This window comes from Phacochoerus africanus, chromosome 6 (assembly GCF_016906955.1).
Source record: "Phacochoerus africanus isolate WHEZ1 chromosome 6, ROS_Pafr_v1, whole genome shotgun sequence".
Lineage (NCBI taxonomy): Eukaryota > Metazoa > Chordata > Mammalia > Artiodactyla > Suidae > Phacochoerus > Phacochoerus africanus.
The window spans coordinates 109,386,971-109,401,386 of record NC_062549.1 but is presented as its reverse complement, the minus strand read 5'-3'; the positions used below and the strand labels follow the sequence as shown (position 1 = coordinate 109,401,386).

The window sequence follows — 14,416 nt, the reverse complement described above, 5'->3', positions numbered from 1 at the left end:
AAGCAAACCACTCCTTGATCTTGGCTCCCCTTGTCAGAAATCTGTGCACCCTGAAATATCTTTGGTTATGGTGGTAAATTTTCCTAGTAATTTTGTTAATGCGCTGTGAGCAATTGAAAACTTGAGTTTATAGTGTATATAATATTAAATTGCAAATTAGTGGGACTTAGCCTACCAACATTTGAAGATATTGGTACTTATTTGCCTATTAAGGAAAATTTGTCTCCAAATTTTAAGCTGGAAATTCACTAGAACAACTGTTTAGAAAAGAATCACAGCCATTTGATTTCTTAGACTTTTTGGTACATATGTTAAGAATTGTGTACAAATTGAAATGTCTGTGTACTGACCCTCAAAACAGCCAATAGGGAGTTCCCGTCGTGGCTAAGTAGTTAACGAATCTGACTAGGAACCATGAGGTTTCCAGGTTCAAAACTCTGGCCTCACCCAGTGGGTTAAGGATCCAGCGTTGCTGTGAACTGTGGTGTAGGTTGCAGATGCAGCTGGGATCCGGCGTTGCTGTGGCTGTGGTGTAGGCTGGCGGCTACAGCCCTGATTAGACCCCTAGCCTGGGAACCTCCATATGCCATGGGTGCGACCCTAAAAAGACAAGAAAAACAGCCAATAAATCTCAATTGTAAAAGAAAAAAAAAAAGTCAGAAAGACAGGGAGAACTAGGTTCTTACAATCAAGGAGGCACTGAGAATGGGCTGCGCGCCCAGCACTGTGCTGGAGACCACACGCGGCAGAGACAGAGATGCATTCATGTTGGGCTGCAGAAGTTAATGTGTAAGGTAATTTTTTTTTTTTTTTGGTTTGTTAAAGCCTCAATCTATCAAAATCTCTTTGACCCATAATGTCGTTAAGAACACTACTTCAGGAGTTCCTGTCGTGGCGCAGTGGAAACAAATCCGACTAGGAACCATGAGGTTGCGGGTTCGATCCCTGGCCTTGCTCAGTGGGTTAAAGATCTGGCATTGCCCTGAGCTGTGGTGTAGGTTGCAGACGTGGCTCAAATCCTGCGTTGCTGTGGCTGTGGCGTAGGCTGGCAGCCATAGCTCCCACTGGACCCCTAGCCTGGGAACCTCCATATGCCACCGGTGTGGCCCTAAAAAGCAAAAAAATAAAAAAGAACACTACTTCAGAGTTCCCTTGTGGCACAGCAGATTAAAGATCCAGCTTTGTCACTGCAGTGGCTTGGCTCATTGATATGGCACAAGTTGCATCCCTGGCCGTAAAACTTCTGTAGGCCATGAGTAGGGCTTAAAAAGAAAGGAACATTACTTCAGCTTTGTTATCACTCCTAACTAACCACACTTCATCAGATTAGCAGGAAAACAGCTCCAGGAGCCAGTGCAGGGCAGAGACTGGAGAGACACGGCCACCGCCACGACTGCAAAGGCTGTCCCTCTGCGCCCCTACACACCTGGTGTCGGTGGACCTGCTCTCCGCTACCTGGGAGGTCCTTCCCAGCTTGTCATTCTTGGCCAGCAGGATTCGACCTGTGCTTCCGAGTTCCGCTCAAAATCCACCTGCTCCATAAGACCCTTCCAGGTCCCACAGCCACACACGCGGTGCCTCTTACTGTTTTCCCTTCTATTTCACATTCTTAGTATTTATTCAATTTCTTTAGAAGTCATTTTGAGGACATCACAATTCTAAGCACATCCTATGACCCAGCAACTCCACTTTCAGAAGTTTGCCATGCAGATAGGTCTGCCCAGGTGCACCAAGTATGTTCACTGCAGGCTTCTTTGTAACGACAAAAAACAAACAAAACAAAAGAGAAATCCTCACTGACTAGGAGATTGTTACTTGGAGACAGATAAATGTATTCCTGCGCATCCATATAATGGCCTCTTTCTTCACCTCTTAAGCCAGTGGTTCTCAACTGGGCAATAATTTGGCCCCACAGACATTTGGCAATGTCTCTGGGCATTTTTGGTTGGCACAGTGGAGGCAGCGGTGCTACTAGAACCTAGTAAGTAGAAGCCAGGAATGCTGCTAAACCTCCTATAGTTTAAGATAGCCCCCACAACGAAGAATTATCCAGAACTGAACATTGATAACTCCAAGGGTGAAAAACCCCAGTTAGAGCGGAGTTGCTTTTATTGTTACTTTTTTTTTTTTATCTTTTTAGGAGGCATATGGAGGTTCCCATGCTAGGGGTCAAATCAGAGCTGTACCACCAGCCTACACCACAGCCACAACAACGTCAGATCCAAGCCACGGCTGCAACCTACACCACAGCTCATGGCAATGCCAGATCCTTAACCCACTAAGAGAGGCCAGGGATCGACCCTGCGTCCTCATGGATGCTAGTCAGATTCGTTTCCACTGAGCCACGACAGGAACATTTTAGAGTCCTCTGTGGCGCTCAGTGACAAAAAAATAAACTGCAGGGACCCTCCCACCTATATCTTCCCAAGTTCCAGCCCTTTCTATCGTGCAGCCTAGAACAAACATGGCTAGAAGCCCAGAGCACTCAGAGCTTGGGGGATTTTGCTGCCAATAGTGCGATTGTGAATCAGCAGGAAATGCTCACGTAGCTGGTAATTAATGACCAGCCTCCCACTGTTCTGCGGGGCAGGAGAGACCCTGGAGAAGCAGCCTGATGTCTGGAGCCACCTGCAACTGCACTTGAGCCAACCTCAGCCTTTGGTGTTCTGAGCACCTGAAATCAGCACGGGAACATCATGGGTCTGGTTAATGGATCTTAGAGTGAGAACAATGAAGATAGGGAAATGGGTCTACTCCCTGGTGCTCAGACATTGGAACGAGTGAAACTAAATGGAGAATACATGCTTGTACGACGTCAAACAAACCAAAAAAAAAAAAAAAAAGGAGCCCATTTCCACCTGTCACAGGGAAGTCTGCTCACTCTACTAAAACTACTCTCAATCAAGGGTCTGTGAATAATCCTACATGTGACGCTACATTTCTGATTATTTGGAGGTCGTCTTCTATCTTGAACCAGCTTTTTTCTCACGACAAGAGAGATATTTCACCAAAATTGTGATGGTCATTCCTACTGTGACTTCAATTAGTTTTACAAATGTCTTGGGGGCCATCACTAATCGATGTGAATTGCCTTCATCAGCCCAGATCTGAATCCAAACTAACATTTTTTACATTAAGTAACGTGGTTCTTCAAAAACTTAGGTTTTCCTCCTTTGATGTCCTTTTAATCACCCTGACATTAACATTCCCCACTCCTGCCCTTGCCAGACATGAGTCACGGGCAAGTTTCAATGATAAAGCAGGAAGAGAACAACTCTGGCCCCTTCGTTCCCTCATCCAGGAAATGTAAAGTGCTTCATCCAGCTAGGAACCAGCCCTTCCTCTTAGGATCCGCTGTGCCAATTGACTCAACAGAGCTCCAGTGGGAAAGAAAGCAACTGCATCATTTGTGTCAGTGACTGGGCATCTGGTCACTTTGCCCTTGACTCTGGCCAAGGAAAGCCTCTTCCAGGTGGGTTCCTAGTACCACCTAAAAACAAAACAGCCAAGGTCAGGACTGAAAAGAAAAGACCATGCACTTACCTTCGTATGAATGCAAAACCATCTGTTAAACGAGGTTCCAAACCTTGACACTAAGAAACAAAAGTAAACAGAGACTTAATTTTGACCTACACTTAATTTTATCTAAATAAACACGTGTGTTCGAATGAGAACTTCCCTTAACTGCTAAGTTTATGTCTCTGCCTATGGGACTTCTGCTATGGTCTGCTTTTACAGTGGATTGCAAAATCTCTAAGGAAAGCTTATAGACATGTCTTAATTTGTCAGTGGGTTCTTACAATGAGCCCCAAATGTTACTTAGTGAGGCTACTATGACACTAAAGACATACAAGAGTGATGAGAGCAGGGACACAGCAGAAGCCTTTGCTACCACTGACAGTTAATGTGCCAGACTTCAGGACACTTACTGTGGACACAATAGCATCGTGCTCATACTTGCAGAACTTGCTAACAATGAGTGTCTCATTCTCATCCAGCTCCCACAATTCAGCAGCACTTGCTGGAGATGGGGAGGAGTGGGAGGGAAGCAAACTTGGATTACACCAAGACAGCAATTCGCTTCTAGGATTACATAGGCCATTGCCACCAAATTAACAAACTAAGTTATTCCATATCATTAGAGGGTTTCGCTAACTCTCAAGCCATTTGGCTTTATGCTTGTATTACTGTTTTCCTAGTCACAGACCGGAAAATTAGGTAGGAAAGCTTTTAGAAAGAGATAGGGAAAGATGGAATGGCTGGCAAAAATCCATTACCTTGCTTCCAATGAGAAAAGATGGGAAAATAAGTTCTGGGGAGACAAGGATGAATTTCCACAATGCTCTCGATAGCACACAGTCCGACATAGTTACATCTTCCCAGTTATATGGACACGAATTTGTTGAATGATTTGAATACATGTCTTACACGGTCATAAAAAATATGTGTAATGTCTTGCACAGTGACTGGCTAAGTACATAAATGCTCCAAACAGCTGTCCTGAATATGCAGTGTTGAAGCTCAACTGCCAGAGAGGCTCGATCTTTAACGTCCCACTTTTATCCTTTCATGCAACACCTGCCAACACCCAAAGGATGATTTTTAATGCCAGAGTCTCCATTGCTAAGCCTGGCATTCAAAAAAAAAAAAAAGAGAGAGAGAATAAATTCACATAAGAAGAAGAAAATGGGAAGAAAGAGAAAGATACAGTAACCTAGACTGGACATTCTTTTCTGAGGTGCACATTCAACTCCTTCCCTATTTGATAATTAGGTTCTATTCCTTATTGAGCTGTAATAGTGCTTTATGTGTTCTAAATCAGCAGTGTCCAATGGCACTATCATGTGAACAGTGTGTTTAATTTTAAATCTCCTATGCCAAATTTAAAAAGAGTAAAAAAATTAAATTTAATATTAATACTGTATATAAAATATATCAAAATATCCTTTAAATATACAACCAATATAAAGTTTATATTGAGATATTTTGCACTCTTGTTTTCAAAGTTTTTAAAATCTGGTGTGTATTTTATACATCACAATTGGACTAACCACATTTCAAGTGCTCAAGAGTTACATATGGGTAATGGCTACAGTATTGGACACTGCAGGTCTAGATTTTTTTTTTTTACTACAATCCTTCTTGGCTTACATTCTCATTCTGGTAATGATATCTCTTTTTTTAATTTCTGTTTTGAAACAGTTTCAAACCTAAAGAAAAGCTGCAAAAACAATACAAAGATCCCCCTACCCCTTCACCCAAATTCCTCAATTGTTAAATATTACCTCCCTCCCTCTCTCTCCACCTCTCCTATTTATGTACTATTTCTGATATGATTCCCCAACCACCCTCAAAATATTACTGTTACTTTCCAGGGGATTCTCTCATAGATTATGCCCATACGACCCACCAGTCTGCAAACCAACACTGATAAACACGACCATTAAATCCACAGACCCTATTCAAATTTGGCAACAGTCCCAACAACGTATCTTTCTTATCTAATTCAGGATTCTATGCAGAAACACGGTTCGCATGAGTGTCGTGTTTCATCAATATACCTCAGGCTGAAGTCATTTCTCACTCTTTAGAAAGTGTCGTTCATATCCTTGGTACACATACATTCCCTTCCTTTTTGCCTTGCACGCGCTCTCCTGGGCTCCTGGGCGCCTGGGGTGCAGGCTTCCGCCCTGCGGGTCTTCCTGGCAGCCCCACCGGCTGCGCAGGCGCTCTAGGAGCCACTCCCATCCAGGAACGGAACTCCGGAGCGGGCTTGCCCAACAGCCTTTGTTTCCTAGGCAATGCAGTACACAAAGGCTGGCCCTCGTGGCACTCGCATGATGTGCTTCGGCAAAACAGGTGAGGAGGGCTGAGTCAAGAATAGAAGGAGGAGGCTGGGAAAGAATGAGGGCCAAAGGAGGGAAATGTAATTAACCCCGCGCCTTGGAGTGGGTCAGGGTTACTTTAAGATCATTTGTTTACCCGGGTCTCGGCCCCCCCTCCCCAACCCCGCCTGACCCCCAAGCGCTCACTTGGTCAAAGGGGCCTTCCCTCATGTGGCGTTTCTCCTCGTTCTTGCTCTCCAGAGACACTGGTTGACTACTCCTTTGGAACATGTCAACAGAGGAAGCTCTTTCCTCACTTCTCTCCCCCCAGCTTGTTGGGAAACAAGTTTCTCCCTCTCAGGGGAGCACCCCACCTAGGGCCTGGATGTTACCTAACAGAAGATGTGAGTATTCACGTTCCCTTAGTGGGTCTCAGTTCCCAGACTAAAGATACCCAAGTGTCCTAGAAGGAAAACCCTATGGGATTTGTGACCTTCAGGGTCCCAACATGAGAAAGTGCCCTGGTCCTCTGCAACCACTGTCAGGGCCAATGTCAGCAATTAAAGGATCGTTGCTCCCCTCTGAGTCCCCATCAAGTGCAAGCCTTGGCCTCATGGTCCCCAGTAGAGCCCCCACTCCATTCCTCCCTCCAAAGGCCCATCAATCAATGTCTCCCCTTAGTCCACACCTAGATGGTGGATGAGCTGGTTGGTCGGGTTATGAAATTGGATAATCAGACTGACAGCTGCGTGGGAGCAGACTGAGCTCTGTGGGGCTCAGAGGACTGGATTCCCTGGAATGTGTACAGAGGTCATTTCCTCTGCCAATCCAGCCACATTCCTTTGCAGAGTTACCTGTGGTACTTATGTAATTGGTTGTAGGGTCTTGATTCGGAGGAGTCCGGAAAGGAAGAGCAGCTTTTGCAGAGATTTAGTAATACTCTTAGGTTCACTCTGTTTTAATAATATACTGTTCTCTATGTGTGTGTTTTCTTTCTTTCTCTAATTTCTGTATATTGCCTGAAGAGCTATGGCTTGGCATACAACCTCTCTAAGATCCCGACCAGTAAAAAAGGATATACTTTTGGAGCCAGAACAGCCATGAGGTTTGAGCCAATCAGCAAGGTTAGAAATGCCTGAATGTGCTTACATTTTAGTGTGATCTATGTGGCTGCATGTATTTCCACTGGGAAGTAAAGCTGGGGGTTATATAAAAAATATTGCCCGATGGAGTTCCCTTATATCTCAGCAGGTTAAGGACCCTGCATTTTCACTGCTGTGGCCCTGGTCGCTGCTATGGTACGGGTTCCATCCCTGGCCCAGGAATTTTGACATGCTGTGGGCGTGGCCAAAAAAGAAAAAAAAAGGATATTGCCTGAAATTCAAGACAAAAAGTCATTTGGGCAAACTCTTTTAAGAAGCTTATCTGAAAATCTGGGTATTAGCATTGCAATTGTGTGTGTGTGAGTGAATGTAAACCAATTCTCTGAAGAAACAGTATCAATCAGGGCATTAAAATATTGGAAGCATTGTTTATATGCCTCACACCTTGTCAGTTAAAAAACAAACTCCAACTCCTTCACCCTTTTGTGTGATTGGGTTTCAAGTCTAAAGTCCTCAATAGGATCCTAATCTCTTGTTGGACATTTTCCTGACACTTAAGTTCAGGGAGAGGGATACTGGCTTTAAAAGAATCGCTGAGTGGGATGGAGGGATGGTGGGGGTAGCAGCTGCAACAGGTTACCTGGGCTCTCTGCCCACCATAGGTTTTTTTTGTATAATCTTAGCATTAGGTACCTATTACAGCTCTATTTCTATTGCATGAGATGGTTAAATTGTAGCTGATACATGTAAACAGGAAAAGGATGATTTTGTTTTTTCTACTTAGAGAGCCTTGTGTGTGTGTGTGTGTGTGTGTGTGTGTGTGTGTGTATCTCACCCTCTAACATATTGATCTTTTTCTTGGAAACAGGGTACAACACCTTACCCAGGCATGTACCAGACAGTCAGTCCTCAAGAGCAAACACACAAACGAAATTTTGCTCCCTTTAATTCTTTGTTGCCTCGATTTAAGGCAGGCTCGAAGGACACTTATCCTGGGTATGGCTCCCATTTTCTGGTGCACTTTGGTAAAGAGCAATAGGGACAGGAAATATAAAGAAGGAATTACAGGAGTTCCCGTTATGGCTCAGTGGTTAACGAATCCGACTAGGAACCATGAGGTTGCAGGTTCGATCCCTGGCCTTGCTCAGTGGGTTAAGGATCTGGCGTTGCCGTGAGTTGTGGTGTAGGTCGCAGACACGGCTCGGATCCCTCATTGCTGTGGCCCTGGCATAGGCCAGCAGCTACAGCTCTGATTGGACCCCTAGCATGGGAATCTCCATATGCCACAGGAGTGGCCCTAGAAAAGGCAAAAAGACAAAAAAAAAAAAGAAGGAATTACATCCCAACCGTGCCTACTAAATAGGAAACCACCTGTCTTTAAAGAGTCAACCTCTTGCCTTCCAGATCTTTTAATAAAATTATAAAGTCTAGTGATTCATTCAATAAATATTTATAAATCGCCAGGCAGTTTTGCGGGTTCCAGATTTTGCATTAAACCCATCCGCCAAGCCTCCTCTTTCTTGGAGTTTACATGCTAGAGTCTGGACAGATGGGAAGCACATAAACAAGAAAATATCAATGGCAATAAGGAGAGTGGCCATGTAATTTACTGGTAAGACTATGACATTTCTAAGAGTGAAAGCTGGTCTTACTAATAATTGTACCAAGACAGTAACCACACGCTGGGACTGTCGTGGGCACACTAGGAAGTAGGGTGACACGGTGATGTGCTAAGAAAACCAAACAGGACGATGATACTATATGTCAGGGACCTACTTTAGCATGGATTGTCAAGATAGGTCTTTCTAGGGAAATGACACCTATTCTGAAATCACCGTGACAAGACTGAGCTGGTTCTGTGAAGATCTGGCCCCCAAGTGTCCCAGGCAGGACGAATAGCAAGTGCGAAGGCTGTACGTGGGAAGGAAGTTGGTGTGAGGGAAAAAGAAAGAGGGCTAGTATGGCTAGGGTAGAGTGGGCAAGGAGGAAATGAGAACAGGAGGAGGAGGAGCTGGAGGACACAGGCTTTGCAGACCAAGGGAGGCATTCTAAGCGCTTAGGAAGCCACTCAGAATGCATGGAAATGTAGGGCCCAGGGGCAAGGTCGTCCTTGTACTGGTGAGAAAGCCATGGATCAGAGAAGGAGTGTAACTTTCTCAAGGTTGCAGTAAGGAAGTCGGTGTGTTAAATCTTGATTGCCATGTCTACTCCACGTGTTATTTCCACAGCAAAGAGCCTACACCAAAAGACAAAGCAATTATAAAATAATCCCGTTGTCAAGAAATTCCACATCATGGGCAGTACTTATGCATCACTGCGGCAGCTCTCTTTACCAACCACCATTTCCAGAATCCTTTGGTCTCTCAGCAAAGAAGACTAAGGTTGCAGAAATATTTTAAACTAGATTTGATTTTTACCCTCACTGCGTGTCAAGACTAGATATCTTGAACACTTAACACCTGCTTAGAAAGACATTAACAGGCAGAGGAGCCCTATGCTTGCTTGACATTAAAATTTAATCAGTCTGTGGCTTTTCCAAAAGAGTTGGGACTAGTTTAAAGTGTGTGTCCATGTGGTGCTGATGAAGTTTGTATATGATCACTAACTCGTTCAATATTTTATATTTTTATTTCTAGCCCTGGCACTTACAACCCAGAGGTAAAGACATCCCAGAAAATCATCTGGCCAATGAAATTTGGACCTCCAGACTGGGCTCAAATTCCATGTCTACAGAAAAGAACCCTGAAAGCTGAGGTGATAAGATTGGACTTCCGTGGAGCCCTTTACCTAATACTTGCCCATGTATCAACGATTCTTTTTTTAAGATTTTTTTGTTATAGTTGATTTACAGTGTTCTGTCAATTTCTGCTGTACATCAAAGTGACCCAGCCATATATATATATATTCTTTTTCTCCCATTGTTCTCCATCATGTTCTATCACAAGTGACTAGATATAGTTCTGTGTGTTGTACAGCAGGATCTCATTGCTTATCCACTCCAAATTCAGTGATTCTTTACCAGAATTCTATGAATAAGCTTCAAAAATTCCTTGTTCCCCTCTTAAACTGTTGGTGGAAATGTCAGTACAGCCAGTATGGAAAACAGTATGGAAGTTCTTCAAAAAACTAAAAATAGAACTACCATATGCTCCTGTAACCTCAGTCCTGGGCATATACCCAGATAAAACTCTAACTCAAAAAGCTACATGCACCCCTGTATTCACAGCAGCACTATTTGCAATAGTCAAGACATGGAAGCAACCTAAATGTCCATCGATAGACGAATGGGTAAAGAAAATGTTTATGTATATGTATAATTCGAATATATACATGTATATATATACAGACACACATAAATAAACACAATGGAATGAAAAAAAGGAATGACATAATTAAAAAGAATGACATTCTTTACAGCAACATGAATAGACCTAAAGATTATCATATGAAGCAAAGTAAGTCAGAAAAAGAAAGACAAATACCATATGATACCACTTATATGGGGAATCTAAAATAAGATTTAAATCAACATATCTATGAAATAAAAACAGACTCAGAGATAGAGAACAGACTTGTGGTTGCCAAGGGGGTGGAAAGTAGGAGAGGGAAGAATTGGGAGTTTGGGAGTTCCTGTTGTGGCGCAGTGGTTAACGAATCCTCATGGACTAGGAACCATGAAGTTGAGGGTTCGATCCCTGGCCTTGCTCAGTGGGTTGAGGATCCAGCGTTACCATAAGCTGTGGTGTAGGTGGCAGACGCGACTCGGATCCCATGTTGCTGTGGCTCTGATTAGACCCCTAGCCTGGGAATCTCCATATGCTGCGGGAGCAGCCCAAGAAAAAGGCAGAAAGACCAAAAAAAAAAAAACAGAGTTTGGAATTACCACAGGCAAACTATTACATATAGGATGGATAAACAACAAGGTCCTACTATATAGCACAAGGAACTATATTCGATAGCCCATGTTTAAACCATAATAGAAAAAACATGAAAAAGAATGGATATGTGTATGACTGAGTAACTTTGCTATATAGTAGGAATTAACACAACTATACTAAAATAAAATTCTTTAGAATTACAAAAATTTTAAAAAGGAAAAAAAAAAACGAATTCCCCTGCTATTACTTGTACAATCCAATATGTATGCAAATGCAGATCTTTTGGAAGGTTACCCAATTTCACTCAATTTTTAAATGGGAGTGTGTGGCTGAAAAAAGTCACATTTTCTTACTTAATCCTCAAATAATCTTCCGTGGTAATCTGAGATAATTATCCCTCAAGGATCACATGGCTTAAGTGGCTTGTGGAGGTTTTCAGCTAGTATCTAGATCTTGTGACTCCTAAGCCAGTGCTCTTTCCATCACATCACTTAAGTATTAGGTCACCAAGGGGCTGTAGATCTTTCTGGCAAGGGCATGGATTCCAGGAATAAACTGCCTAGGTTCAAATACTAGTTCCATATTTTCTCACTGTGTGTCCCCTAACTTTTCTAAGCCTCAATTTTCTTATCTTTAAAATGGGCATAATAATAGACTCAATCCGATAAAATTGTAAAGACTGAGATACTGTAGTAAGGCATTTAGCACTGTTACATAATAGTAGTTCAGTCCCCATCAGCTGTCATAATCCCAAAGGTGCCTCTTTTTTTCCTGGCAGAACTTTAAATGAATTCTGTAAGTATTTATGAAATGCTTAATGTATTAACATCATCTTGCTAAGGCCTATGGGTAACATTCAAGAATCAAACACATAGTCTTTGTTTTCAAGAAATGCACCCACTGTATTTGGAGAGTTTCCAAAGAGAAACTAATTTCTAGCATAATATACCCCAGAGTGAGATGACAGAGTCTGGACTACACATCAATGTTAAGAGAAGCACCAAGGCTAGGGGGTGGGTTCAGCTCAGCCGCAATAGCGCTAAGGTGCAGTTCTGTTTTGTGCAGAAAGACCAAAGCAGAGGGTTCTCATTAGATTATTGATCTGTGTGTGACTGGGTCTCTTTGCGGTACCATAGAAAATTGACAGAACACTGTAAACCAGCTATCATCGAAACAATAAAAATCATTTTTAAAAAAGGGTTATTGACCAGATCATATTCTTTCATTGCAGCTGCCCACAGACAAAGACTTTAGGAAGCATCGGAACCGCGTGGCCTACCTAAGCTTGTATTACAACTGAAAACCTGTGACTGCCTTCGCGTGCTCCTCCTGAGCACAGAACCTCCACCACTGATGAGAGGCTCCTGTCTTTCTGCGTTGCTCTGGCCCTCTTGTCTGCCAGCAGGGGGCGCAGGGAGGGGCCAGGGCTCCTAACTAGCCCATGACGCCATAAAGACGAGTTCAGAGGGCTCTGTTTCCCTGTGCTGGTGGTTTGTCATATGCACACAAAGATGGGTCTGGGGCTCCTCCTGAGTGTTCAGTGGGGTGGCTTTGCTTTCCTGAAAGACCTGTGGGTCCCGCCTCTAACTCTTAGTCCCCGGCACGAGTTTTAGGTTTCCTACCACTGGCCTGGTGACAGGAGACTGTTGGTCTCTGCAGATCAAGGATTTGGATGGCTTGCTCGGGCTCGTATTTGGACTTGCTGGATGCAGAGGATACTAAAGGCAGGGTAAATGTTTATGTTTTAGGAGCTCTTCCAAGTGCCTGAGCTCCCAGCATGGAGTCGGAAAGAACTAATTGGATTGCCTTTTCCAGATTCGTGTAAAACTCACAGAATCCAAAATTCCCCCTTCCCCATGACATCATCTGTTTGGTCTGTCAGTCGTCATACATACTGAGCTGCTATCATGTGTCAGTCAGGCACAGTGACAAGAACTTGGGCTATAGCAGGAATCGACATTAACTCATCCACGGCCTCCTCGGCCCTGGTCTGGAGGAGGAGGAGGACTTCGCAAGTGGCTCATTTTTGGGGTCTGTCCCCCACCCCTGACCTCAGTTTGATTTTTTGATTTTTTTAAGATTTTTATTTTTCCACTATAGTTGATTTACAGTGTTCTGTCAATTTCTACCGTATAGCAAAGTGACCGAGTCATACATATATATATTCTTTTCCTCACACGTGTCTAGATATAGTTCCCTATACTATGCAGCAGAATCTCCTTGCCAGTTTGAAGGATTGTCTGAAGCCTCACAGGTTACTCTAGGAATGCAAAGATCAAAGCTCAGAGCAGCCACATTCAAAGTGCTTATCTAGATACTGGCCTGGTGTCTACCTCCCTTTGTGCATATTTAAAACCTTAAACCACAGATTTAGTCACATGGACTCCTGATGAACTTGAGATTTGAAGTTAGAATGGTAATTTTTTGACACTGTCCATACCTTGTACCCATAACTCTCCATATTGTCATAGGCAACCCTCTCTGTTTTTATAAGCAAATGGGATTTTTTTTTTTTTTTTGATCTTCAATCCAGGCATTTGTTGCTCCACTTAGAAATGTGCAGATCTCTGGGGAGGGGGGATGAAGAGGGCAATGTTAGGTATGTCACAGGACAGGTCATGGCATGTAATTGGAGGAGGAAGGACTTAAATGGGAGAGAAAGAGGAATGGATGGGAGGGGGTGGAAAGGGAGGTGGTGTGTAATATCTCCATTAAGTTCACATATTTCTCAGAAGTGGTTTTGTTTCATAAAAATGAAGACAAACGTTCCTGTGAAACCAGCTACAAAGAAGGTAAATTCTAATTCTGTCCCTAGAGGTTAGTTGAGAAATGTTAAGCATGACTATAGGTGTTGAGGTCATTCTGCCACCAACACTTGAGAGTTGGTCAAACACTGCTAATCATTCTCTGTATTTTCAGCCCAGAATTTGAGTAAATTCCATCAATTCAGCTTGGAAGGGAGGCCAAGTTATACGGCATATCCCAGGGCTCCTTTGTTGAAATACTGTAACTGTTTAGTTACAGTATTGCTCTGGGCTGTAGAAAAGATGGTGCCATACATTTCAAAACCCCAAAAGGTAATTCAGATTCAGGAATTATTCAGATTTATTTATTTATTTATTTATTTTGTCTTTTTAAGGCCACACCCACGGCCTATGGAGGTTCCCAGGCTAGGGCTTGAATCTGAGCTATAGCTGCTGGCCTACACCACAGCCACAGCAATGTGAGATTCTTAACCCACTGAGCAAGGACCCACGTACTCATGGATGCTAGTCGGATTCGTTAACCCCTGAGCCACAACAGGAACTCCCAGATTGATTTTTTTTTTTTTCAGTGAAAAGTATTCCACAGCCAGCAACCTCTCTTTCCCCAGGCTGCCATGCTCAGAGCTATGAGAAGCCAGGATATATGATCTCAAGAGTAGAAGGGTAGCGGGATGACTCGGCCAGTGGAAGAATTTTCCCCAGTGCCTTTCAGCCTGAAAGAGCCATGCTGGTTACCTCATAGGAAGCCCAGAAGCCAGCCTCACGTGTGTATGGTCCAGACGACCCTGCTCCAGAGACTGGGGCACAGACAGAGGTGTCAGAAGTGCTGAGCCGGAAAGTCCTCC

General features: G+C 43.4%; 2 protein-coding genes across 5 annotated transcripts in view; one reads left to right on the top strand and one right to left on the bottom strand.

Annotated features, from left to right (window-relative positions):
• LOC125129855 (acidic mammalian chitinase-like) overlaps positions 1–5,728 on the bottom strand; it is a 38,851-nt gene extending 33,123 nt beyond the window's left edge. For 3 of the 4 annotated variants that reach the window (XM_047785038.1, XM_047785034.1, XM_047785033.1), the window contains exons 1-3: positions 5,562–5,728; positions 4,278–4,629; positions 3,544–3,593 (exon numbers count right to left, since the gene is read on the bottom strand). The gene's annotated coding sequence lies outside the window, so the exon portion shown is untranslated. The remainder of the gene's footprint in view (positions 1–3,543; positions 3,594–4,277; positions 4,630–5,561) is intronic. The other variant, XM_047785035.1, reaches the window with a different exon arrangement.
• A 44-nt stretch (positions 5,729–5,772) lies between these two features.
• On the top strand, positions 5,773–12,267 carry LOC125128939 (protein pitchfork-like). Its single transcript, XM_047783080.1, has 6 exons — positions 5,773–5,859; positions 6,087–6,229; positions 6,851–6,949; positions 7,797–7,924; positions 9,565–9,682; positions 12,038–12,267. The coding sequence occupies exons 1-6, from the start codon at positions 5,802–5,804 to the stop codon at positions 12,104–12,106; spliced, it is 615 nt and encodes a 204-aa protein (XP_047639036.1). The 5' UTR covers positions 5,773–5,801; the 3' UTR covers positions 12,107–12,267.
• Positions 12,268–14,416: the final 2,149 nt, after the last annotated feature.

What these genes read in the sequence shown, in the direction of transcription:
- LOC125128939 (XM_047783080.1), top strand. Translation starts at nt 5,802, where the DNA reads ATGCAGTACACAAAGGCTGGCCCTCGTGGCACTCGCATGATGTGCTTC. An exon ending in GATGTTACCTAACAGAAGAT is followed by an intron (nt 6,230 to 6,850) that starts GTGAGTATTCAC and finishes TATTGCCTGAAG; the next exon opens with AGCTATGGCTTGGCATACAA. An exon ending in GGTTTGAGCCAATCAGCAAG is followed by an intron (nt 6,950 to 7,796) that starts GTTAGAAATGCC and finishes TCTTGGAAACAG; the next exon opens with GGTACAACACCTTACCCAGG.